Source organism: Phlebotomus papatasi, chromosome 1, assembly GCF_024763615.1.
Source record: "Phlebotomus papatasi isolate M1 chromosome 1, Ppap_2.1, whole genome shotgun sequence".
NCBI classification, from domain to species: Eukaryota; Metazoa; Arthropoda; class Insecta; order Diptera; family Psychodidae; genus Phlebotomus; species Phlebotomus papatasi.
Genome location: NC_077222.1, coordinates 50168785 through 50196679, shown reverse-complemented (window position 1 = coordinate 50196679; position 27895 = coordinate 50168785). Strand labels below are relative to the sequence as shown.

The 27895-nt window shown below is 34.0% G+C and overlaps 2 protein-coding genes across 4 annotated transcripts; one reads left to right on the top strand and one right to left on the bottom strand.

Moving 5' to 3' along the window:
• Positions 1 to 138: 138 nt before the first annotated feature.
• Positions 139 to 1425, top strand: LOC129805403 (D-amino-acid oxidase). Its single transcript, XM_055853289.1, has 2 exons — positions 139 to 436; positions 507 to 1425. The coding sequence occupies exons 1-2, from the start codon at positions 252 to 254 to the stop codon at positions 1348 to 1350; spliced, it is 1029 nt and encodes a 342-aa protein (XP_055709264.1). The 5' UTR covers positions 139 to 251; the 3' UTR covers positions 1351 to 1425.
• On the bottom strand, positions 1354 to 27894 carry LOC129804585 (protein polybromo-1). 3 transcript variants are annotated; one of them, XM_055852068.1, is made up of 10 exons: positions 27674 to 27894; positions 26879 to 27607; positions 22385 to 22595; positions 21214 to 22072; positions 17023 to 17161; positions 16481 to 16698; positions 15178 to 16380; positions 10736 to 11833; positions 6468 to 6577; positions 1354 to 1733 (listed from the first exon to the last, which is right to left on the bottom strand). In XM_055852068.1, the coding sequence occupies exons 1-10, from the start codon at positions 27794 to 27796 to the stop codon at positions 1423 to 1425; spliced, it is 5001 nt and encodes a 1666-aa protein (XP_055708043.1). In that variant the 5' UTR covers positions 27797 to 27894; the 3' UTR covers positions 1354 to 1422. The 3 variants fall into 3 exon arrangements, with proteins under 3 accessions (XP_055708043.1, XP_055708051.1, XP_055708059.1); XM_055852076.1 differs by lacking the exon at positions 6468 to 6577 and adding an exon at positions 6170 to 6279; XM_055852084.1 differs by lacking the exon at positions 6468 to 6577 and adding an exon at positions 6170 to 6279 and having other exon boundaries at positions 21214 to 22054.
• Between the last annotated feature and the right edge of the window lies 1 nt (position 27895).

Sequence of the window (27895 nt, the reverse complement as noted above, 5' to 3'; positions counted from 1 at the left end):
TCCAGAAGCTGGCCTGAAACATGAAATGATGTGATATTCACCTTCACGGAGAGTTTTATTTGTTGACTTCCCTATTATCATTGCAAGTTATTGATATCATCCCCTCTCTACAAAGCTCTCGAGATTACGCGCCAGAAAAAAGGCTCGTGTGCATATTTCGCAGGCCTGATAACCCTGGCAGTCAGATCATCCCAGCGGACAGTATTGAAAGAGACACCGTAGAGATCAGACCAAAAAGACCGCGAGTGAAAATGAAGAAGATTGCAGTGATTGGAGCTGGAGTTAATGGACTGTGCGTAGCTGTTCAGCTTTCAGAGCACTTCTACAGTGATACCCAAGTCGTGCTTGTATCCGAAGACATTTCCCCCAATACCACAGGGGATGGCTCTGCTGGCCTCTGGCAGCCTTATCTCGTCAGTCTCGATGAGAGTGTTTTGTTAGTACTTGAGACTTGTCCATAATCTCGGTCAGAAACCCAAATAAAAATTCAAACTTTCTATTTATAGGAAATGGTCAGAAGACACTCATAGATTTTTCCATGATCTCTGGAAAAATGGCCTTGCCCATGAAACAGGTGTTTGTCTCCAGCCAATGATTCGTGTTGTGAGCAATGCCAAAAACTACGAAATTCCCAAATGGTCAAAAATCCCATTTGGTTGCACTTCCCTGTCGGAGGATCAGCTGAAGCTCCTCAGTCAGGAACATAAGAAAAACTACACTGGAGGCATTCATTTTGTCTCATTCACATGTGAACCGACAAAATTGCTGCCATACCTGTTCAAGAGATTCCTCAATGCTGGAGGACGCTTCGAGCGGAAACTGGTTGAATCCTTTGACGATATAGCCCGTGAAGAATACGACTTAATAGTGAATTGTTCGGGTCTTGGAGCTCAAAAACTCGCCAATGACCCTAAAGTTTATCCAGTTCGTGGTCAGGTGACGAGAGTCAAAGCTCCCTGGCTCTTCTCAACATACGTGGATGATGCTGACGATGGCAACTACATCATCCCAAATTCTGAAACCACAGTCCTCGGTGGGACTCACCAGGAGCACGATTACAACACCCAAGTGTGCCCAGCTGATGACAAATTCATCCAGGAGGGCTGTGAAGCCATCGAACCCTCTCTAAAAGATGCCAAAGTGGTCACAAAATGGGTTGGATTGAGACCTGCAAGAGACGACATTCGCCTGGAAAAGGTTCTCTTCACCACCAAAGACGGCAAAAAAGTCCCCATTATCCACAACTACGGCCACGGCGGAAGTGGGGTATGTCTATCATGGGGCTGTGGAAAAGCTGTCCTGCAACTTGTCCAGGCAACCTTCCAAGAAGACCTCAAGAGCAAACTATAATCATCGAATACAATGTCCTTTAATGAATCCATTTAATTACATGAATAAAAATGCATAAAGTAGTCACTCCCTTCACTCCAAGTAGTTCTTTTTGATCTGAACAATGTCCTTCATCATGTAATTCCTGAGATTCCAAATTGCCTTGACAATCTCCTCAGGTTGCTCCTTGCCACGTGAATCCAACCAATGCGTTGGCAAACGACTCACATCAACAGCCGGTACACTTTCCTGCGTTGCCTTGAGAGTCTTCTCCCACGGACTGATAAATCTCGAATCATTCTGCAATCCCTCAATGTACTTAATGTACACCTCAGAGTGCAAAACACGCTGAGGACGCGGTGGAACAGTCACAAAAAGTGGCTCAACTGGCGGAGCTGTAATAACTGCGATAAGGCATTGATTTCAATTGATATTGCATTTCCTCCCTCAGTATATAGAGAACATGTCAGCAGAGCATTCACATGCACACTACAACTGCCTGGGCATGACTTTACAGAGGATTCAAATCAATCAAAGGGGTCAATTCCTCGGCCAATTCAGAGATACTACTGATAAACATTTAACGCATTTAAAAAAAAAAGAGTTCTATTTGTATTTTGTGCAGTGGCGTTATCAGAAAATTATTTCAAAAAAACAATTTATGGGGAAATATTCTCAAACTATGGAAAATTACTGTAAAATAAATAAAATCGAATCCCAGAAAAGTTTATACTTAAAATTAGGTAAATAAAAAAAGCATATTTTCTCGTTTTAATATGCTTGTAAATTGAGTAACCCAATTAAAAGATCATTTGACCCAATTAGCCAAAAGTCGATCTACAGTAGACTAGACTCTCGCTAATTCGGCTCTTTTAAGATCGGGCTACTTTTTAATGGCAAAAAACAAATGGTCAGTAAAAAGTCAAAAGTAGTCAGCAGAAAATCAAATTTGATCAGCAAATAATTCGAAATAATCAGCCAAAATTTTCAATTTTGTCAGTAAAAAGTAAAATTTTGTCAGTAAAAAGTTAAATTTGGTCCGTAAAAACTTCGAATAGATCAGTAGATATATTCGAGTTGATCAGTAAAAAATTAAAAATTAATCAGCAAAAAATTAAAAATGGTTAGTATAAAGAAAATATGGTCAGTAAAAAATTAAAAATGAGCAGTATAAAAATATTCCAGTTGATCAGCAAAAAATTAAAAATGAGCAGCAAAAAAAATTAAAATTGAGCAGTAAAAAATAAAATTTGATCTTGATTTCAATTTAATTTTTTTTAATTTTTAAATTTTTGCTGACCAATTTTTTACTGAATTGAATATTTTCAATTTCTTGTTTTTTATTGAACTTTTTACTGACCACTTTATTTTCTACTAATCAAATTTTATTTTCTACTGCTCATTTCAATTTTTTAACTGACCACTTATTATTTTTTACTGATCATTTTTTATTTTCTACTGATCAAATTTTATTTTTTACTGCTCAATTTTATTTTTTTTCTGACCATATTTTATTTTTCACTGATCACTTTTAATTTTTTTGCTGATCACTTTTTATTTTTTACTGATCGCTTTTAATTTTTTTGCTGATCACTTTTAATTTTTTTGCTGATCACTTTTTATTTTTTACTGACCACTTTTTATTTTTTGCTGACCACATTTGATTTTCTACTGATCAAATTTTATTTTTTACTGCTAATTTTTAATTTTTTACTGACTATATTTTATTTATCACTGATCACTTTTAATTTTTTACTTATCACTTTTAATTTTTTGCTGACAACTTTTTATTTTTTACTGACCACTTTTAATTTTTTGCTGACCACTTTTTATTTTTTACTGACCACTTTTAATTTTTTGCTGGCCACTTTTTGTTTTTTACTAACCATTTTTTATTTTTTACTGATCATTTTTAATTCTTTGCTGATCACTTTTTAACTTTTTACTGATCATCTCGAATATTTCTACTGCTCGTTTTAAATTTTTTGCTGACCACTTTTTATTTTTTACTGATCACTTTTTGTTTTTTACTGATCATCTTTTACTTTTTACTGATCATGTTTAATTTTTTGCTTACCACTTTTAATTTTTTTATTGACCGCTTTTAATGAAGTACTGCTCTTTTTTTTATTTTTTACTGATCTTTTTAAACTTTTTGCTGCCCTTTTTTATTTTTTACTGACCATTTTTTTATTTTTTACTGATCATGTCGAATATTTTGCTGACCAAATTTGACTTTTTACTGCTCGTTTAGTCAATGCCCTTTTTAATTCGGGCAGCAGTTACATTTGAAAAAAGTTTGTTGTCATTTTTCAAATTTGATTATAATTATCAAATGAATCAAATTATCTCAAATTTAGCATGGTTTGTCTTAGTTTTGATTATATTTTGCACTATTAAGAGATTTTCATGCAATTTGCGATATATACGAGTATGTTAAATTGGTAAAATTAATATGAGTATGCAGTTGAATAAAAAATCGCTGCATTTCAAAAAAAATTGTCGCCCGACTTTCTTTCTAATTCGGGTGACATTTCGGTCCCAAATGCCTGAATTTGAGAGAGTCTACTGTACTTTGTGAACGCTAACTTATTTCAGTATTATCATTATTTTATAAATTTTCCAAATTTTCTTTAATATTTTTAAAATTTTTTTTATATTATGTTTCTGAATGAAACAGTGAATAATTCTATGGATTTAGAAGAAGTAAAAATGAATTTTATCAGTTGAAAAACAAGCGTTTAAGTAGCACTCTTCGGAAAATGATCCAGTTACCCCACCTAACTATATAGTTAAGTAAACTTTTTTTTTAGGGTTTATCGCAAGATTTCATTTTATAATAGTTGCTAAATAAGCCCCGCCTATAAACTATTTTAGGACATGCCTAAAAAATGTTTCATTTTTATTATAAATGTTTCGTAACACTGAAAGAAATCCGAAAAAGTTAAAATAACATTCTGGAAATGTTTATTTTATCCTGCAGTATTGATCCGAAATCTGTGTAAATATTATGCTTTTTAGGTGTAGTAGGGGTTAAAGTTATCCTTTTCATGTTAATTTTACCCTTAAATAGGTACAAAATTATCATTAAAAAATGATGATATATTTTTACACCTAAAAAGAGTTAAAGTTACGAGAAAAAAAAGTTAATCGCACCCCCTTTTTTTTTCTCAGTGTATAAATTTGGCAGTAAAGACTTATCTTAAATTGCCCTACATTTACTTAAGGCTTACAACCATTAAGAAGGGGTTAGTTACGTGAGTCAAATAGACCAGAAAATACCATATTTTCTATTTTTTTTTAACATAATAAATTTTTATTTCAATTTAAGTTTTCAAGCATATACACAGAGAAAAAAATGGGGGTGCGATTAACTTTTTTCCTCATAACTTTAACACTTTTTAGGTGTAAAAATATATCAACATTTTTTAATGTTAATTGTACACCTTTTTAATGGTAAAAATAACATGAAAAGGGTAACTTTAACCCCTAATACACCTAAAAAGCATAATTTTTACACCGATTTCGGATCAATACTGCAGGGTAAAATTAACATTTCCGTAATGTTATTTTAACTTTTTCGGATTTCTCTCACTCAGTGTAAAAGAACCACATTTAAACCATATTTTCTGAAATTTGCATTAAGAAGTACTTTTAAAATTGGGACCTGATTTTCGAAGATCTTTTTGGAAAATACATTCTTTTCCGTGGATCAGATTTCTCAGATTATATTCATCTGACGTCAACAAACTTAATATTTCCTATTAGCCATTAAGTTAAACTCGTACTTGAACGGTATTTTTATACAAAAAATACATTGTTTCGGAGTATTTAAAAACCATGTTTTGTCTTGTAAAATAAGTTGTGATCAAGATAAAAAAATCTACCGTTCAAGTACGAGTTTAACTCATCAGCCAATATTTACATATATTAGGAAATATTTAGTTTTGTGACGTCAGATGAATGTACTCTTTGAGAAATCTTGTCCACCGAAAAATATGTTCTATTTTTAAAAAAAGAAAAAAAACCTTACCAAAAATCAGGTCCCAACGGTTGAGATTTTAAAATGAATATTTAAAAAAATATAGTTAAAATGTTGTGTTTTTCTACACTTAATATCTCGATTTTTTTTTTATTTTGTAGAAAAAAAAGATGTAAAGAAAATATGATGTTCTTTTTTGTCTGCTGGATAGACGTTATCCCTTAATTAGACGTCCTTTGCAGAAATTTCTTTTACCTGATCCATTACTGCCAAAAATTACAGGCTAAATATTCTCGAGAATTAGCCTGAGTCTATTTGGGTCCTTGCGTTATGCCGTCTCTCGGTTTAAGTCGTAAGTCTGTTCAGCACTTAAGACTTAGCCATATGGCATAAAGTTAATAAATCTTCATCAACTAACATTTTTTGACAGGATTGGATACTAGGGCCAAATGATCCATTAGATTCTTAAAAAAGTTAATAAAATTTCTTGTTTTTAGGATTTTATGACCTTCGAAAACTGGGCTAAACCTCTAGTCTGATGTTCTCTTTATGGGCGTGGTCTTTCATTCACAATTATAAATGCAGGAATAATTTGAAAAATGCCTGCACTGAATAAAATATTTAAAATATAAAAATGATAAATCTGATTAGAAATTCTGAAAGGGCGTGGCTTAAAATCATTAGTGGGCGTGGCTTACTCAGGAATTTAAATACCAACCTTTTGCTAAGCCTTAGTAATAGTTAACTAAGTAGTATCTCTGACTTTTATTATAACCCCAATATTCTAAGCAAAAATTATTATTTTTTTAATTCTAAAAAAAACAAACTTTTTGTTAAAATAAGAAAAAGCAAACTTACTTTGCTGAATAGGAGGACTTTGTTGAATGGGTATTGATTGAGTGGATGGGGCAATTGGTTGAATTGGAGTTTGAATGGCGGTAATTGTTTTCTTAGACGGCATATAGTTTCTACAAGAAAAAGAAAAAAAAAAACGAAAAAAGAACAAAACACTTCAGTCAACACATCAAAGCTCAGAGAAAAAAAAAAACATTACTAAAACTATAATAATAAAAATCATCCCATATCTCACGCCAACAAAAAAAATCATCAAAAGCACTTCACAAAGAATTATTATTCTTTTTGTATGATAATAAACCTTGATTATCAATTGGTGAAGTCTCCAGCGAAGTCATATTTTGAATATTTTGTACCGGTATCTGCACACTGATATTTGCATTTCCGCTTGATTTCATCGTGACAAAGTTCCTTAAATCCACACATTTTATTTATTTGCAAAGATAAGAATTGCATTAGCATGTTTTTCGCGGGGATTTTCCTACAATGCTGTCTTTTAATATCTCACTTTTTAAGTTCATCAATAAGAATTACAATATCTCAAAAATTGCAAAATTATCTAACTGAATGTGGTAAACAAAAGCTGAAAACTTTCCATTGTATTTTATGGGTAAAACATTAATATGTTCCCTTAGTTACATGATTTGCATTTCTCCTGCCAAGTTCATTCTCTTTCTGTCCAAATAAATAAAATAGATAAGAATAATATCGTGCAGAAACTTTAAAATAATTAATTTTCTACAAGATAATGTTTTTTAAGGAGATATTAGCACTGAAATTTGAAAAGAATATTGTAATTACTGCAAATACCAAGGGGTGACTCATTCCTGAATTTCATTGACATTTTTTTTGTATTGCTCAAGATTCACAAAATTACTTACATAGCCTCCTTATTATCTGGGTCTTCACTAAAAACTAATAATTTTTTTTCGGATTTTGCAAAACTTTTTTTTGGGTATTTCCAATATTTCAGATTATATGAAATTGGTTTTCTAAAACTTTTTTTTTTCGAAAGTTTCACGGGATTTTGAAATCATTTGGGAGCGTTTTTGAATTTCCTCAAAGTTGCTTAAATTTTGCGAAACAATTCTTCAGTGTTTTTTAGGTATCGTAAGAGAATTCAAGGCATTATCCGGTTTTGTGAAACTTCGAATAGGTTTTTACCACAGAAAAAACAAATTGTTAGTTTATTAGGTTACAGGAAACGTTTGTAGGTTCGTCGTGGTTAATCTAACAATTCTCAGTTTATTTTTTTAAGTTTAAAAGTTACTCAGATTTTTATTTATTTATTTTAAGTTTAAAGCTTAACAGTTTCTCAAATTTTACGAAGCAGCATTTTGAAGGTTTCGGTAATTAATCATCCTCGACTTTTTCGAATTTCGTAAAAATTAATAAAGATTTTTTTGATTTTACAAAACAATTTAGGATAATTTACTAAGTCAAACAACCAGCGCCAAAAATCGGAATCTCGGAAGATAAAAGCGGTTTTAACAAACAAATACATGTGAAGTTAAGGTGTTTCTCAAAGTCTTTCCAAACTTGGTCAAAGTTTCTCAGGTTTTTCGACAAAATTCTAAACCATTTTTTTTAGGTTTCCAAATTCATAGTTTTTTTTTGAGATTTGTAAAACTAGAGTTGACGGCATTATTTGTGACCTGTCTTTACTTGAACCTTAAAAATTAAATATAAAATACCTCAATAATATACAAAACCTCAAAATTAAAAATATTTGATGTGTTTTGATAGCACATTACATTTTGTTTGGTTTTCCAAATATAATTTTCTCAGAAAAATTGCGACTCGTTAGAAAATTATTCCGAAAACCAAAAAAAATGTAATTTGCCATCAAAACCCATCACATATTTTTGATTTTGAGATTTTTTGATATCATTTTATTACAAAAGCTTAAGTTTTTTACAAGGAGACTATATGTAAAGACAGGCCAGAGGTAATGAGCCCAAATACAAGTAGATTTTTATTCTCCAATAGTGTCTTGGATAAAAGGTAAATGGAACTCTTTTTGCAGAAAAAGTTGTTGATATTCGAAGAATTCAAATTCAATTTCGAATTTTCATACTAAATTTTCGAAAAAGGTGGGGAAAATTTATCAAATATCACACTAAAAAAAAACTGGCAAAAATGTTACTCAGTGATTATGGAGTTATTAGATAATGGGACAAGAACAGTAAGCGTTGTTCTGTTTTTTTTCCTCACAGCAATGTGAAGACCGTCACATTTTGACACTTGAGCACTTCGAAATTCGAACAGGATCTAACTTCAGCCATCTTGCAAATGTATTAAAAAGGAAGAAAGTCCCTTTTTTGGTTTTTTAAATAGATTTTCGAATTTTTCAAGATCTACTTGTGGATGGTAAGAATGCCGTCACCCTACCCTAATTGTAGAGGTTGTAGAATTCGTGGGTTCCGTGAACCTCTTAGATTGTTGAATTCTTTAAAAGTTATTTGACTTTCATAAAAATTTGGAGATTCTTCTGAGTTTAGGAAATCATTCATGGGTTTCCTTAGGCTTCACAAAAAATTTCACTAAAATTCTCGAATTTCGGGAAGTTGTTTGAAATATTCGTTTAACAATTTTATTTATGCTGTTGTATGTAATTTTATAAAGCTTTCTCTGGTTTTTCACTACAACTCTTGAATTTAATGGAGTATTTCTCAATTCATAATTTTTATTAATAATCTTCCTTTTATATGAAATAATTTTTTATTACAGTAGACTCTCGCTCAATCGGCTCTTTTTCAATCGGGCGCAAAATTTTGTTGACAATTTTCACGTTGGTTATGAAGCTAATTTGCTCAAATTCGATGTAGTTCTTCCTATTTTATCATGATTTTTTATGATTGAACGCTTTTTGTGGAATTTACAAAGGCTTTGACGCCCCAATCTATCGATAAACTGGATGACATTTCGCCCCAAATGCCCATTTGAGAGAGAGTCTACTGTATTGTCTTTTATGTTTCCTAAAAAAAAATCGGATTTATCGGAATGTGAGATCCATGATAATCCATGAAAATTTCAGATGATTTCACAAGGTTCACAAGGTTAAGCAGGGTTCTATTTATAATTTATTTTCTTCGATTTTTGTAGAACAATTCTTAGTTTAAGATTTTATAAAATGATGGAATTTAAAAGTTTTTTGACAGATTCTTTAACCGTTTAAGGACGATTGGGTCACCCGTGACCCATAGAGAAAATAATTTTTTCAAACTATCTAAAGTCCGTAAAACGTGTCTCATTCTTAACCCTTTAACGACGAGATAGTTTTCACGGACCGAAAATCAGCAATAAAAATGAAACCGATATACAAAATCAATTAAAGGTCTTACATTTAGCCTTAGAAAATCCAACAGAGTCTGATTCGGTTTCGCATAAAAAAAATTGGAAGCATAAAAAATAATTAAAATTAATTTTCATTATGACAATTTAAAAATTCGCCATTTTTAAGCTTAAAAATTTATTATTTAGCAAATAGCTGGAGACTTGCAAGAAATATCCTAGATTCCTTCAACCTTCTACTTTGCAATTACGTACTAACTTAAGAAAAAAATAACTTTAGGTAGTCAGAAAAAATTATTTTCTTTATGGGACACCGGTGTTCCAATTAGAGATGGTAAAATTTCAGAAATTTCACAGCAGTCGCCACCTACTTTAGGCGGAAATTCATGAAATTTCTTGAAATTTACCAACTCTCGCCCTTAAATGGTTAAAGGGTTAAAGATTTTTCCCGATTCGTAAAACTCTTGGATTTTGCTAGTTTCGTGAAACCTTCAAAATTCATCAGAACGCCATTAATTTTTGAAGATTTCTCCTGGTTTTTCTACAACAATTAATTTCAGAAGTTTTGCGAAATTTCTTAGATTTCGGGAAGCTTTTTAAAAATTTCTATCAAAAATGTCTCATTTTTTTATTAAAAGAGATCTTAGATTTTCTAGTTTTATAAGAGTTTCATAATACCTTTTGAATGTTTGACTCTTGATTTTTAGAGCAATGTCTTTTTTTATTTATTTTTCGGGTTTAAAAGAGGGACAAATCTTGGATTTCACGAGTTTCGCGAACGTTTTAGAAGTTTTCCATCAAAATATTTCATGAAATTTTCGATTTCGTGAAAATTTATCGGGTTGAAGAGTTTCTCAACTCTTGACGAGAAATACGAAAAACTTCTCAGGCAATTGACATTGATTTTTTCGGATTACTCACCCCTTGGCATGTACAGTTAAAAAATAGGTCAATCACTAGCGTTTCCAAAAATGCATAAATGTTACTCCTTAAAATTTATCCATGAAGTAATATGCTTCCAGCACGAAGTTCTCAATTAGAAAGTTCTTATCTTTATTGCACGATTTGCTTTTGACTTAAAACTTTTTTTTGCACAGAGAGACTTTTGTTAGCAAAGACGAAGTTAATAATTGAGACACTAAAAGAATTCAACCTTGCATTGTTATCGAGATTATTAATAAATAATTTACCATTTAACCCATATAGCCGCTTGACTTCTTCCAAGAATTTCCCGCAAGATTCCCAAGAAAATATAATGCGAAATATTTGACTTACTTGCTCCGATCAGTTGGCTGCACAATCCTTCCGCCTGCTTTGTTGATGTGCACCTCTCGCACGTGCTTCACCAGGCGCTGAAGATGCGGAAAAGGTGGAGCCTGCTTCTTCAGCCTGATACATCCGCGCCAGAGGCAATTGTACTCCACCTCATTGCTGGGCAAACTGGCACAGTAAGTCTGCACATGGCCAGTTCCATCAGCAATACTGTGCTCAAGACAATCAGCCGGATCTTCAAATTGCCAATCGCACTTGTCCCAGCAGCATTCGAAAACCTGATTGGGCACAGGATCATGGGCAATAGTTGGTGCTGGACTTGGACAACCAGATTCTTCAGACATCTTTGCTGCATGCTCTTCATTGCATTTGGCCGCCTTCTCTTCCCACGCCTGCTTCTCCGATGACGGCAGAGATCTCCATTCATTGCCCACAATTCGTGAGATATCACCAAAAGTGGCATCAGGATTATTGGCACTGATGGACTTTCTCACTTCGCTGGAATAGAGAATATACCCAGTGACCACTTTCTTCCCACTCTTGCCCTTCTTCGTGGAAATTGGCGTTGACAGATGCATAGAGCTGGCCGGTGAAGCTGTAGCCACAAAATCTGATCCAACAGATGGTGGTCCACCATCCATAGAATCATCCATCATGCCTAGTAAATCTCCTCCTTCAGTCTTCACGTCCACTTCAGAGGCATGAGTTGACTGCTTCAGTTGTTCCTGCAGAGCCGCTATCTCCGAAGCACTCACTCTCAACGGAGTTACCGGACTCTTAAAATGATAGATCTCATCGGGAGTGACCATTTGACTGTGACTGAACTTTCTCAGTCCTGTTCCCTGCAGACGCCTTATTTGCTTTTTAATCTCATCATAGATCGATTCACAGATGTAGACATCACTCTCGGAGATTTCCGTTGGACGACAAGTCGTGTACTCCACATAATCCAGAACTGAACATCTGCCCACAATTGCTATGAGAGGACTGCTTTCCTGAAGTGTTGACAGCATCACTTCCTGTCGGTAGAATAGCCTATTCCCAGCACAGGGTACCTCAGGAGGCGTCAAAAGCCATGGACCACGGAAGAACGATTTACCGCTGTAGATTTAGGATTTCATTACACAGGGCACGGGCATGACATTTCCTATGTTTCCCATATGTTTCTAGCGCGCCGAAAAAACTTTTGAGTTTATTAGCTGTTTTGTGTCATTGTAGAACGAATTAGCAAAAAATACTAATACAAAATAAAAGCCAATTTTATAACGAAGAGGCAACCGAAAACCCCAAATTAGTAATCTACGTAGTTTTGAAGATATCTCTTGAAATGTGCACGAAAACAGGAAAAAATTTACACTGAAACTGGTCGCATTTTTCAGAGCTAATGTCACCCCCCTGACACAGGGTACACTGAGAGAGAAATCCGAAAAAGTCAAAATAACATTCCGAAAATGTTAATTTTACCCTGCAGTATTGATCCGAAATACGGTGTAAATATTACCCTTTTTAGGTGTATTACGGGTTAAAGTTAACCTTTTTTCATGTTGATTTTACCCTTAAAAGGTGTAAAATTAACATTAAAAAATGTTAAAGTGTTAAAGTTATGACGAAAAAAGTTAATCCCAGCCTCTTTTTTTTCTCAATGATGCAGAAAGCAGTAATTCATAGATTTTTTGATCGGGAACCACTATTTTTTCAAAATTATGATCGAGAATCAAAAGATTTATGCGAAATGATGCCACACTGATTTTATGTGTCTATCTGTTAAGACGTAAACAGACCTAGAAGCCAAACGGTCAGAGATAAAGATTTGAAACCTTTGTGGGACCCCCCATAAGACGAACTAAGGGTCATTAGCACAATCCTCACCTTTGGCTATCCTTTTCCTTTGTAAGTTAAAACTTTGGAGATTGTCCAAATTTTGTCCACAACCCGTTAGTACGATCAGCAACTTGACTATCTGAATTTACCGCGAGTAAATGAAGCAGCAAAACGTCGTTTACAACAATTGTAAACCGAAAAAGAAATGCCCAATTGTTGATCCAATGTTGATTTAACTAACGTGTATTTTTACCGAAAAAACATCTTCAACAACAAATTTATCGAGGTCAAAGTTAAATTGCTTTAGAAGAGGGCTTTTTTCTAAACCATTTTGGTCAAGATTGGAGTCATTTGAAAGGTTTTAAAATTAGTCAATAAATTGCTTATTTTGTTAGAATATTTCATTTTTCTGTCGTATACATCTTTTCGACTTAGAGGACAAACTGTTAAAGTTGATGCTGGCCAAAATACCGAAAACTAAAATCCTGAATATTGACTAAAATCCAGAATAACCAAAATACCGAATGGGCCGAAATCCCAACGAGCCAAAATCCCAAAAGCAAACAATCCGAAAGGTCAAAACCCTTAAAGGTACGAAATTATACAAAGGATAATGCGTAGAATTATTTCCCAAAACACAGCAAGCTTGTGTTTATCTCCAGCAAGCGTGGATACAATCATTTGAGTGTAAATATGATACTTTTAAAAATTCGGGATTTTTGCTTTTCGTGATTTAGCATTTTCGGAATCCTACCTCATCAGGCTTTCAGTATTTCGACCCAATTCAGATTTTGTCTCTTCGGGATTTTGGCATTCTGTGTTTTCGGCTTTTCGGGATTCTTGCTTTTCAGGATTTTGGCCTATTCGGGATTTTGCCTCGTCGGTATTTCGACTTTTCGGAATTATAGATTTTCAGGATTTTTTTCTTACGGAATGTCAACCCATTCGAGATTTTGTCTCTTAGGAATTTTGGTTTTTCGTAATTTCGACTGGGAATAGTAGATTTTCATGATTTTGCTTGAGTTTCAAAATTTCGACCCATTTCAGGTTTTTCTCTTTTTGGGATTTTGACTTTTCGTAATTTTGGTTTTTCGGAATTCTAGCTTTTCAGGATTTTGGCTTTCAGTATTTCGACTCATTCGACATTTTTGGCGATTTTGGCTTTTCGTGATTTCATCTTTTCCGAATTCTATCTTTTCAGGATTTAGGATTTCAGATGTTCGACTCATTCAGGATTTTGTCTTTCGGAATTTTGACTTTTCATGATTTCGACTTTTTGGGATTCTAGCTTTTCAGAATTTTTGCTTTGTGAATTTCTACCCATTCGAGTTTTTGCATCTTCGGAATTTCGGCTTCTCGTTAGTTCGGCTTTTCAGAATTCTACCTTTTTTTATTTGGCTTTTCTGTTCTGGATTTTGGCTTTTTTGGATTTTTTCTTTCGGAATATCAACACATTCGATATTTTGTCTCTGGATTTTGACTTTTCATGATTTCGACGTCTGAGAATTCTACTTTTTCATGATTTTGGTTTTCAGAATTTCGACCGATTCAAGGGTTTGTCTCTTCGAGATTTTGGCTTTTCGTAATTTCAACTGGGAATTCTAGTTTTTCATTATTTTGGTTTTCATAATTTCGACCCATTCAAGATTTTGTCTCTTCGGGATTTGGGCTTTTCGTGATTTCGGTTTTTCGGGATTCTAGCTTTTCAGGATTTAGGCTTTTTTTTTAAATTTGGATTTTCTGGATTTTGGTTTTTTACGATTTAGATTTAGACCTTTCGAGAATATGGCTTTCAGAATTTTGCTTTTTCATGATTATGATTCATTCGGGATTTTGGCTTTTCGTGACTTCGTCTTTTCTTAAATCTATCTTTTCGAGATTTTGGCTTTCAAAATTTCGACCTATTCGAGATTTTGTCTCTTTGGAATTTTTTTGAATTTTCGTGATTTCGGCTTTGCGAGATTCTATGTTTTCAGGAATTTTGCTTTCGGAATTTCAAACCATTCGAGGTTTTCTCTTCGGAATTTTGACTTTTTGGGATTTCGGCTTTTCAGGGTTCCAGCTTTTCTGGATTTTGGCTTTTAGGGATTTAGGTCTTTCAGGATTCCGGGTTTTCGGAATTCTAGCTTTTCAGAATATAGGCTTTTCAGAATTCTGGATTTCGATTTTTGACAGGGACTCATTAAAATTATATCGACTTTTGCCAGTCAGCGTCCCGCATAAGTGCACTAGCCCTCTGCTAAAATCGTGTTTGTTTGCAATATATATTCGGAGAATACGATTCACTTTTTAAAAACCGATTTAAAGATTATAAACCTAATGTGCTGGACACACTCATGATTTGACTAAATTTCTATGAGTTTCCCAATAACTAAACCGTTTCTTGGCTTAAGTTAAGCTAAGAAGTCGTAAACTGAGAGAAATGTAATATAATCGTTATTTTAATTATAATTAGGTTAAGCCATCTTCGGCTTAAAACATAAGTGTGTCCTAAGGATTTATCTCAGAATTGAGGAATTAAGCCCGAGAAAGATCTACCTCAAACTTGAATATACTTCAATTTACGCCACGTCTCTGTTTATATTGGAATAAAAAATATTGTTAGAAATTTAAATAAAACTTACTCTTTAGTCTCCCAGATAGACGTAATTTGAGCAATAGCTTGCTTTCCGCCTTCCGTTGCTACGTAAACGTAATCCCCGATTTTCACAACACCACTGCAGATGGTGTTATACTGCTCATAGTGCACATTCCCTTCGTCCGGAACATTGGAAAAGATCACAACATTGGGCTTTTCCTTCTCCACCAGAGCCTCCTGCAACTGCAATTCTGCCAGTTCCCCTTTGTGCTTCTCCACACGTTCCTTAAATACCGACATAATCCTCTTCAATTCAATTGGCGTATCTCTCTGGATCAACTTCACGGGATCATTTGATCGGACAAATGGCCAATTTTTGATCTTCTTGAAGGATCTAGCACGGGAATTGTAACGAGATTCACAAACATAGACATCCTTATCGGCAAATCCTTCTGGGCGATACTTGATGTAATCCTTGATACACATCACGAAACACTTGCTGGTCAATTGACTCAATGGAATTGCCTGATGTTGATCACTTTTGAACAATTCCTGTTCCAGGAATTTTCTCGTGGTAACATGATAAGTTTCATGGGGTCGAAGAAAGAGATTCCCGTACATCATCTTGACATTCTCACTATTTGTCCACAATCTCTCAATGTACACAACTCCGGGAATTTTATTGTCTGGTGAATCGTAGTAGACAAAATCTCCCGGAGAATAGACTTTCTGATCAATCATCATACTTTCCCCATTTATTGATGCTGTCTCCGTTTCATTTTCATGCTCTTGCTCTTCCTGGAGCAACTTCGATTGACGCACAGCTTCGACAGCAGCACTCAAATGCATGGCTGAATAACTGAGTGCCGGAGAACTGAGAACTTCACCATTTTTGCAGATTTCATCGCGTTTCTTAATAAAAAACGACTGCAACTCAATTGAATCCTCAAAGACTTGAGAGTCTGTTCGTGAAAGTCGACGTGCTCGATCTAAGCACGAAAATACATCCTCTTGAAACATATCCAAGCGCCTGTACAATCCCTTGTCCAGGCGCCTCTTGATCAAATCCAAGGAAATTGCTCGCACTTTATTCCCATCAACATCGTCATATTCTGGCAATTCTGCAAGTGAATCTGAAAAGCATCTACCCTCTTCATCTTGATGGTTATAGAAGAAGGTAAATAGTGACATTAGCAATTCCTGCACAGCTTGAGGAACATCCGGAACACTTTCCTCACTACCATCCCGGCTATACCCCAAAATAAATTCATTCTCAAATTAAAACCAAACCCAAAGATCAAATCCATCAAATCTTAATAAAAAATAATTTAAAAAAAAGAAATACTAACTTTAGACTCTGCTTAGTTTGCAGACAAATCTGCTGAAGTACAAGGGCATCTTTGTAAATTTGCGAATCCGGCTCATTGTACTTGCATGCATTCTCAAACATCAACATAAAATCCGATCCCATCTCATCCACATTGTCATAAATCTGATGTTTCATCTTATTGGCAATTTTCTCCATATCAATTGGATTCTTTATGATGTCATAATAGTCTGGATAATCCTACAAAATACACCCATTGATACCCCTATCAAAAATTATTCTCTTCAAACCATCCAAAAAAAAAATCTATTGTTCTTTTTGGAAAATCTTCATTTTTCTTTCAAAGGCCAAAGAAATTTTGTTTATATTTATGTTTTTTTTTTGTTGTTGCAATTATTCTAGTATGAATTACCTTTTTCTTTCCATATCCATATGGATTTAGAAAGATACAAAAAATATATGGGACAAATTACACAAAAGTAGATTGATTTGGGCTACAACATCTCAAAGGATTTTTTGACTAAAAGGTATATAATATAATAAAAAAATAATTATAATACTTACACTCTTCGATGGGAGCTTCATGAAGACTGCCGAAAGCAAACGATTAGCTTTACTTTCACGAAATTCTCTAATGGTGTCGTAGAATAATTTTAATTTATTATCCAACGGTGTTATGACTTTCCTCCCTCCGGATTTTATTCTATAAAAAATGTATTTATTATTATTTAGCAAAAATATAATTATTATTTAAGGAAATTTATTTAAAAAATCATTAACAAAAAATACAGTGGTGGAAATAAGTATAATTCCACCCATTAATCCTTAACTCTTTCCGGACCACAACATATCCTGCGAACGAATTTCAGTAAAACTCAATTTATTGTAAGTCTTAGTGGTCAAATATGATACTTTTGTAGAGAAAGAATTTTTTCCGCCTCTGGGAAATTGGAAAACTCATGGGTAGTCTCGTCCCCAAAAGAACGAAAAGGAGACAAACTTCAATTTTCCAAAAGCCAGTAATATCAATTTTGTGAATTACTTTTGCGTGTCAAATGACTTCTTTACAATGTTGATCACTAAAACAAGCCCGTCAAATCATTGCTCTACCTGCCGATTTTACTCGGAGTTTTTTTTTTTTAATTGTAACGGTATGTTCTAGTACATTCAGAGGAAATCTGTAGATTTTCGGCAGAATTTCTGCATTGGAAATCTGCATAGACTCCATTGTCTCAACAAAAATATTGTTGATTTATCAAGAAACTGTAGAAGTTACAAAGAAAATGGTATGCTCTGCTTAACAAGCATTACCGATTAAACATTTTAGATAACTAAAAAAAATGCGAGCAGAAATACTAATTTTTTAAAAAAAAAATTCGCCAATAATGGAATGATACAAAAACACGAAATTTAGATCGACACTGTGTTTAAAGATATCACTTCATTATTCTCTACTTATAACACGGCGTCGCAGAATTCTTTATTTTATATAAACACTGTGAAATCACCAAGAATCACTCTATTGAATTTTGCAAACTTCAGTGAAAAATATTCCATCTTTTCAGACACAGCTGTCTGGAAAGTCTGGAATGTAGAAAAATCTACAGAAAATCGGCAAAATATCTACAGAAATACGTCAGAGTGTGCACCAGGATTCGTCAGAAAATCTGCAAAAATTTCTGACAAATTTTATCCCAAGCCCAAATAAAATTCGTAGCAATATCTACAGATTTCTCGGCAGATTTTCGGCAGAGGTGTAGATATTTTCTGCAGAAAACTTAAAGATATCTGACAAAATTATTTGACGGGGAAGAATTATTGACTAGTATCTTGTGGGATGTCCAGGATGTGGTCAAGAAGACACCAAATTCCTGCTTGCCAACAGATTCCTCAAAATATTTCACACAATAACACTTTAAAACTCATTTCTCTCAACACGATGTTATTGTAGACACATTAAGTTTTCTCTAAAGCATAAAAGACACTTCCTGGACAATCAGAATTTAGCAAAATCAGGAAGAATAGGAAAAACTTCCCCGAAAGCAATCTCCCGCACTGCCAAATGTTAAAATTATCGGCCATATTGACAAAAATGTCGCTCCCGCTTGGAATTTTGCTACAAGGTTGGTGTCAAAAAGCAAATGGCGGGCATTGGCGGGATAACCTTACATTTGACCTCTAGATTTTTGTGGACGAGAATACCCATAAAGTTTGAACAAGATTTTTGAAAATTTAAGAAAAAATTATTTTTCGAATTTATGTAATCTGTAATTGTTAGTTATCATACTTATTGGCCCCGACAGGTTTTTCCTTATTCTGATCTAGAAATATAAAAAAAAGTCACAATATCTGCAAGGAACCAGAAAATCGAAAATTCACGATTTTTGACCAAAAATATCTTAGCTCAGGACTTAATTGGGATCCTGCAAAAAATATCCTAGATTTGGACATCCTTATAGTTTGTTGTAACAAAAAAATGTTGTTTCCATGTGTACCCAGAGTCCCAAAGGAGACGAAAGAGTTAAAGAAACTCAACAAAAAAAAAAGAAATGTCCAAAAAAACTCATACGTAGACCATAACGTCCTTTCATACCAACATAAAAAATCGACATTTTGATTTTTTATTCTAAGTATTTTTAGAAATATAATAGAATTTTGTTTTTTAGGGTGGAAATAAGTATAATTCCACTCAATAAATTGAGCGCTAGGGTATTTATTTTTGACCAAATTTAGGTTAATATCTTTTAATAATTTCATTTTTAACTATAATTAGTAAATTAAGGTCCATTTTCTAAAGTTTTGCATTAATTTTTACCGAAATATCGTAGAAAAAATGTTTGACGCACAAAAATAAGGGAAAAATTAAAGTCTTGGTGGGGATGGATCTTAGGAACTTAAGAAAAATGACTAGGTTCTATCAGATAATTGAAAAATTTGTCAATATATCCACCATACATGCCTCTTAATGTACTCCAAGGGTCAAAAACCTTTTGTTGTTAGAGGCCAAAAGAGATTTTTGCCTCTAACAGTATTGCTTTTCAGTAGAAAAAAGAACTTTGTCCACCGAAATTTGATTGTAAAACGATGGTTTCTGTTTAGTCTGGTTATGTCCTGATGCTTTTGTCTTAAAATAGCATTCGTAACAGACCTTGGGTCATCGTCGCATAAAAACTAAAAATTATTGCAAAAAAGGCTTTTAACAGTTTAATCAACATGACATGTTTTACGCTATCTTAAATCTTCAAAATTAGTTTTTCCGAGTAAAAACAAGTGAAAACAAGAATTCGATAATTTCAAAATTGAAATTATCGAACAAATAAACGATTATATCAACAAACCGATTGTTGATTAAATAAATAAGCAATCAATATATTACTAAAAGGCCTATATACACAAGGAACAATAAAAATGCTTTTTTTTTAAGAAAATATCTAGAGAAATGTCATAGAACATTCATCCATAAAAAAAGTTTAAAATTCATTTATTTTACTATTTGTTCACTATTTTTCAATAAAAATATTTCAGTCTTTTTATGCCTTAAACCGATATGACCGCCTGGAGACGGTCTTTACCTTTTCTCACCTGGCGCCCAAACGGAAAGAGATAATGAAGAATGGATGGTATTTTTGATTTCAGTGGACCAATAATTATCCTAGACAAAATTATTTAGGGTAAGTGTGCCAAATTTCGGCATAGTTGCATGCAAGCGCCAAAGTCTCAAATTTGAAATGTAATATTTTTAATAAAAATTGATTTTTTTATTCCTTCTTCTTAAGGAGTGTTGCTTGGAACCTTGTAAACCGTTTATCGTCTTTATTTACTCTAAAATTATTTTTAATACATTTTAAAATGAATAAAAATGTAGACATAGCTTTGGTACCCTATTTCGGCCACCTTCATTCTCATAGTTCCTTGCCCTTCGGGAATTCTTCCAATATCTCTTTCACGTCATCTTGTTTGTCGAAGCTACATTTTTTGTCATTCTTTTGTTTTGTATAATCTCTAGAGTATGTAAAAACTAAAAATTCATGGAAATTCGAGGAAAAAAAAGGTGGCCGGAATTGCAAGCTGGCCGGAATTTGGCACACTTACCCTAACCACTTTTTTTGGATATTAAAAACACCGTTAGAGGGTTAATTTTTTTTTAAACAAGTGAAGTTTGTTAAATTAACACCAGAGGCGTGGTAGTCTCAAATATGTTAGATTTTTTTAAATATATTTTTTGGAAGGCTTTGTAACTGTAACTGTAAAAATGCGAGTGTTGGAAAAATCGAAAAATTGCAAATGAATTTCACAATTTAATGAAAATTTTAATTATTTGGGAAAATATTCAATTCAATTCAACTCAGAATATAAATATTGTACGATCAATCAAGTTGCGGATATCATCACTGAGAGAAATCCGAAAAAGTTAAAATAACATTCCGGAAATGTTAATTTTACCCTGCATTATTGATCCGAAATCGGTGTAAATATAACCCTTTTTAGGTGTATTGGGGGTTAAAGTTACCCTTTTTTCATGTTGATTTTACCCTCAAAAGGTGTAAAATTAACATTAAAAAATGTTGATATATTTTTACACCTAAAAAGTGTTAAAGTTATGAGGAAAAAAAGTTAATCGCACCCTCTTTTTTTTCTCAGTGATGAAATGCAGTTAGTTCACAAAGATTTAATCAGAAGGTAGTACAAAACATTACAAAAAGATTTATAAAAACATATTAGGTATCAATTATTGCAAAATAAAAAAAAACTTACATTTTTGGCGTCAATCGTCGATCGGGAATTCCAGAAAATTCTTTAAGTTTCTCATTCAGAGCTCTCTCTAAGATGTTGGCATCTTCAAAAATTTGCGATCCCTCTTCATTGTACTTGCGACAATTGGAAAACATCAGTCTATAGTCACCCACTACATCATCAAGGGTCCCATATCTATCAGCCTTGATATTCATCTCAATCGTATTCATATCAATCGGATGCTGAATGACTTCGTAGTAGTCTGGATAGAGTTTTTTCGATGGTTTCTCCATAAAAAGCGCCATTGGTCTCCTTCCGGCCACAATATAGTCCGTGAGAAATTTCTGCAGTCCCAAGAGTTTCTTCTTGAGCACTGGATTATTGGGAAATCTGCCCTTTGTCATGATAATCTGACTACCACCCTGAGGAGTTTGGGTAACATTAGCCGGGACATTAACGGCTGCCGGTGGCGAAGTTACAGTGGGATTATTCCTAGGACGTCCCTTTTTCTTGGGCATGGGAACAGCTGAAGGTGAAACTGAACTTGTTGATGGCATTGACACATCCCCATCTTCAGTATCACTCTCATCAGCACCCACTCCCGTATCAATGAGCTTCTGATTGAGTATCTTTTGCATCTTAACGGCATCCTTGTGAACTTTGTGCGTAGCCGGATAGGCCTTCTTGGCATTGTCCAGCATCAAATACAAATCTGCCGTCATATCTGTGATATTGGAATAAGCACCCTTCTTCAGCTTATTCCTGACCTGTGCCATCGAAATGGGCTTCTTCACCGTATTGTAGTAATCTTGGTGGAAGCGTCGATTGGGCAATTTCCACAGGGACTCACCAAGTGGTGCGCCTGAGGCATTAGGATGATCTTTATAGTGTTTGATGGATTTACATTGATTTTTAGAATTGTTTTTTTTTTTTAGATAATTTCGTGTGGTTTTTTTTTGTGCGTGTATGATGTGACGATTTGAGAACGAACGTAAAAAAAAGAAGAAAAATACAAATCAAAGAAATTATAAGTTGGAAAAAATTCAAAGTTTTTTTTGTTGAGAAAAATTTAAACCAATTTAAGAAAAAAATATTTAAAATATAAAAAAAAATCTTTGAGGGTTTGTTAAATGGATGAGAATTGTTAGCAGAATGACTGAGAACTAGAGAGATTTCTCCTTAAAAGGCCTACCTGAAGCATTTGCCGTGTTGTAGAGTTGATCAAAAAGCTGCCACATTGGGCCATCACCCTCGGTATCTACATTATCATCGAGTTCATCATCAGAACTTTCTGGTTCTTCCTTAAGGGCAGCAGTAACTGCACTGAGACAATGTCCACGTTTCTTTTGCTTTATTGGCTTGTACTTTCCACTCTCAATTTCAGCCTTTCGTGACATGAAAATCTATACCAAAAGGCAATTATTACATTAGAAATCAAAAAAGCGCCGAATTATCTAAACTTGGTGTACGGCAATATTCGAATTTGAAGCTAGCTCAATATAAAAAATATCTATTACTTTGTAATAACATTGAGAAAATACATTTTTTAGCACAGGTTAGAACTCAAAATCCTTGAAATATCTTAAAGTTATTAAAGAATAATTTTCTCGAAAAAAATTTAATACGAAATTAAAAGATTCGAAGTACGAATTGTTTGAACATTTAAAATACTTGCTGAATTTTATTTAAATAGACGAATATTTCGTCCATATACGACAATACCGTTGAATGGGTCCCGGTCAAAATCCCGAATGCCAAAATTCCCGAATGTCAAAATCCCGAAAAAGTGTCATAACTACTCCCAAGATTGTACTCGCGCTTGCTGGAGGCAAAGGGAAATCTTTTGTGTCTTAGGAAATTATTCTAAACATTTTCCTCCATATAATTTCATCCCTATCAGGATTTTGAACATTCGGGATTTTGGCTGCCACCGCGTTGAATCATTCCTAATAACGATTTTTCAAGTAATAAAAACACAATAATAATAAACGATTATGCACGCTTGAGCCTCTAACAAAAGAAGATTCTTAGACCTGGGAGTGGTTTTAAAGGCATTTATGTCGAGTATATGGACAAATTCGTTTGAAAGGTAATGGGATCTTGTATTTTTTTTGGAAAATTTTTGGTTGTCCAGTTTCATCCCCTTCTTAAAGACTAATCCATTATTTTTGTTCGTTAAAATTTTCCTTACAAAATTTCAGCAAAATGAATTGAATAATATAGTAAATGACCAGTGATAAGCCCAGTTAAGTTAATGGTAGCTGAGATTCTTTACTGGTGACCTCGGAATGCGTGCAACTCGGCGTGCTTGCAACTCAGAATACGTGAAAATTCGATTGTGAGTTGAATTTTTTAGGGTAAAGAATCGCGTCGATCAAACGGTTCTCGGACACCGAAATGGGTAAAATTGGCTCGTCGCGATTCTTTACCCCCAAAATTCAACTCACAATCGAATTTTCACGCATTCCGAGTTGCAAGCACCCCGAGTTGCACGCATTCCGTAGTAAATATTAATAAATGTTCCTTCAATGTTGAATATTGAAGTTTTCGAAAATGCACACTTATTTTCGAATTTTCAACTTTAGGATAGCTTTGTTATATTAAAAATTGAAAAGCGGTTGAGCAAATCGGTTGAAAAATAGGCCTTCCAAAAGTGGACAATTTTTGACCTTCGAAAATTCGATATGGAAATGGTTTTCGAACATTGGTGTCCAAGGAAAGGACAAAATATTCACCTTGCCTACCTCTAAAACGAGCGGTTTTCGAAATAAACCAAAAATATGGATTTGGAGGGGAAGGACGGGGGGGGGGGTAGGTGGAAAGAAAAAAAGACTGCCCTAGATAATGGCCTCAATTCTAAGATCAAGTTCAAGATCAAATTTTCAAGCTGTCAAATATTTCCAAGATCAAGATTTCATATTCTGACGCAAAGCATTTATGGAATTTAAAGCTAATGGCGCTGGCACACCTTTTTAATTTAGTGAAATTCAATCGATTGAAATTTTACCTCTTACTCTTTCAATCTGAAATAAAATATAGCTGGCTCTTTCTGTCAAATAAAAATTGAATTTTCAATTTCAATTTTAAATTTCATTTGACAGAAAAGAGACAGATTTATCTGATTTCAATTTGAAAGAGTAAGAGGTAAAATTCCAATCGACTGAATTTCACTCAATTGAAAAGGTGTGCCAGCGCCATAAGTTTAGTGTTAAGAACCAAGATTTCAAGATTTTCCACACTTAACGAAACGTCACTTCTGACAAATATCTTCATTTCTTTGCCGAATTCGTTGAAATTTCGCCACATAAATTAGAAAAATTAATTATGGGTTGTATTAAATAATGACAGGCCATAATCGAGAATAAAAGAAGTGCAAACAAAACTTGTAACGTGTGATAAACCCTGAAATGCTTATGCAAGATGTGATTCTTTTGCAGGTATTCTCAGAGTGTTTTACTTCGAAACGTACAACTAGAAATATGTAACATTACGATTAAATTACAAAATCAATCATAGCATTTTTCAGTAATTCTCTTTTTGTATCATCTCCTATAGAAATATTCCTCATCAAAAATAATTTCCTCATGAAACTCTTCAAATTGTTAGTATCTTGAAAATCCCAAACAGCTCCGAGAGGTTTTTGGAATTATTTCAAGAAAACAAGAAATTTTACGTCTTAAAATCTTGAAATATTGGTTTCAGAATTGCAAATCTTGATATCCACATGGTTTGTGTCTTGGATTTCAAGATTCAGAGGCATTTGAGAGGCATTCATTCATTTTCAACCGCTTCTCCCTATTGGGGTCGCGGGATTTTTTTTTATTTCAGAATACTAAAAACTTGGAATTTTCTTGGTCTTTATCTTGTTCTCAGAATTGAGGCCAATGTTGACTTATGGGGGGATCTTCGAAGACCGGAAGTCGATATCTCTTACCGTTTAGCCTCTAGCCGTGTCACAATCTTTCGGACGAATAAAAAGTATTTTTGAAAGAGATACATCAATTAAGGGAACTATATCGACGATATCGCCTCATAAACCGATTAAGTCCGATATAGTCGGGTTGGAAATTTCAAGATCTTTCAGAAAAATCCAAATTTAAGCAAATCTGTTGCAAAATAGGCCTTCCAAATTGGTCAAACTTTAATCATTGAAAATTCGATATCAAAATTATTTTCAAATATAGATGTCCAAGGACGAAATATTCGCCTTGACTAACTCTAAAACATATTCGAAAATGAAAGAATTCGTATTATCCGTTTTCGAAATAAACCAAAAAACAAGGTTTTGGAGGGACAGGAGGGACATGGGAGGAAAAAGAAAAAAACTCTCTAAATAACTCTCTAAACTCTAAATAATGTTGACTTATGGGGGGTCATCCAAGACCGGAAGTCGATATCTCTTACCGTTTGACCTATTGCCTTGTCACCAGTAGAAAAAAAGTGAATTGTAGGGTCGAAGGAACACCTCTTCGACAGACAACCCCTTTTGACACTTTTGTTAAAATCTTGAAATTTATTTAATAGGGTAAATGTTCTAACCAAACCATTTCCAGACGCTTTAACTTTGACAGAAGATTCAACACATTAAGTTCATATTTTTTCTGAAGAGAATTACATAAATTTGCTCCTTGACTCTTCTAGAATGTTACTGTTTAGTGAAAATTCTTTAGATATAATTTGAAAACTTCTTAAATACAAGAAAAATGCGCGAGCGTAAAATGCTTCTTTTGGAAAAACATTAATCCAAATGGAGACAAGTGAAAGTTTCTAATTGGAGACAAACAGTGTAAGAGAAACCGCGACGAAAGGCTTCCAAAACCTTGTTGAGCTGCTCTTGAGTGCAGGATTTGTTCGTATTCCTGGTCTTTTCTCCTTTCCCATCTAAAACATTAAGAAAATCTCTCCAAAAAATCTTATTGCCGGGGTTTCCAATTGAAGCATTTGCAGACACTTCAGAAAAACCCTTTTTGTTCACGAAATAGGTAATTATTTAATTTGCAAACTTCACGTACCGTTAACAATAAAGATTACTACTTAATTTAACCAAAATTAGCCAGAAATATGACAAAAATGTTGAACAAAACGAATAAACAACAGTCACTTTATTTTGTTTTTCATTAGAAAATATGGTCAATCGATGAAAAATTCAATGGCGAAAAGGTACACTTTTAATTTTTCTGAGAAATTAACAAATTAAAATTTGTGAATATTAGTGGATTTTTTGCTTTATTTGGAGCAAAATTAACTAAATAATGAAACTGTGGTACAGAAAATATATAAATATAGTATTTTAGTACTGTATTAATCATGAAAACAATGATGTTTCCATTTAGAGTAGCGAAAAATTTCCATTTGAAGCAGGTTTTGAATTAACTTAATTTACCATATATCTAATAAAATGACAATACTATGACGTTTTTTCTTTAGTCTACGTTTTCTGATAAGGATAAAGTGTTCAAATTTAATATTCCAAATGGTACAGTGTAGAGTTTCAATAAGTTCTGACTTCTTAAAGTATCAATAGGTGTTCCTTTCACCCTATAACTGATCTCTGTGAGTTCGAGCAGTAAAATATTTGGGGCTTTTTATGGCTGAGAAGGCATGAGATACTTTAACAAAGTTTGAGCCAGATCGAAAGATACAAAATTAGATTATGAAGAATCTAAAGAATTAATAGTAGTCCTACCTTCTTCAATGTTTTAGCATCTTTGTAGATCTGACTCCCAGGCTCGTTGAAAGTGCAAGCATTCTTCGTCATCTGCAACAGATCCTTCTCCATTTCATTGAGATTCGTGTAGGCGCTCGTCTGAATTTTTGTAGCAATAAACTTCAAGTCAATCGGATGCTCAATCACATCGTAGTAGTCTGGGTAGAGTTTCTTCGATGGCAGTAGCTGAAACTCCGTGTAGAGTGGACGATTGTCCAGGGGATCAGTGGCAGTAACGACAGATGCAAAGAGTTCCTCATAGGCATCAAAATCTTCATCTTTGCTGCCCTCGGAGGCATCATCAGGATCATTGGTGGAGAGATTTCGTGGCTTTCGTGGGACACGGGCAGCACCCTTTTTGGCCTCTCCCGTGTCATCCTGCATAGCTTCCAGCAATTTCTGCTTGTTCAGCAGGAAAATATCCCACAGCAGACAAGCATCTTGGTGCTCCATACTGTCTGGCTTGTAGAAAGCTTTGGCATTATTCACCAGCAGCTCCAAGTCACTGGTGAGCTCTTCAATGTCCTCATACGAGTCGGTTTTGAGCTTCTGCTGGACCCTCAGCAAATCAATGGGATTTGCAACGACTTCATAGTACGATGGCTCCTGACGCCGCTTTGGAGCTCGTATGAAAGTGTCACACAGCATATTCCCATCTTCTTTCTTGTGATTCCTTATGGCATCATACAGAACCTGACACAGTTCAGTCTGCAAAATCCACGCGAAATTTGGGTAAATTTGTGCAAAAATAGGAGGAAAATTGAAAAAACTCACAGCATCCCATTTTTTCTTCTTCCGCCCAATAAAGGCTGCAAGTGGAGAGGTTTCTGAGAATGCATCATCGGTATCTTCATCCTGACGACTGGCAACGGAACTTGTTCTTCGTCTTTTACTCATTTTCACACAATTTTCACCACTTTTTCACTGAATTTTTTCAATTTTCACAATAAACAAAACACGGCGTCTCGGTTTTTTTTGACAGCTCCGCCATTACTG

Excerpts from the sequence above, each read along its gene's own strand:
- LOC129805403 (XM_055853289.1), top strand. The coding sequence starts at position 252 with ATGAAGAAGATTGCAGTGATTGGAGCTGGAGTTAATGGACTGTGCGTA. Across the intron at positions 437-506 it reads AGTCTCGATGAGAGTGTTTT|GAAATGGTCAGAAGACACTC; the intron begins GTTAGTACTTGA and ends TTCTATTTATAG.
- LOC129804585 (XM_055852068.1), bottom strand. The coding sequence starts at position 27,796 with ATGAGTAAAAGACGAAGAACAAGTTCCGTTGCCAGTCGTCAGGATGAA. Across the intron at positions 22,073-22,384 it reads CAACACGGCAAATGCTTCAG|ATCATCCTAATGCCTCAGGC; the intron begins GTAGGCCTTTTA and ends AACACTATAAAG. Across the intron at positions 6,578-10,735 it reads CAGCCAACTGATCGGAGCAA|GAACTTTGTCACGATGAAAT; the intron begins GTAAGTCAAATA and ends TGTGGATTTAAG.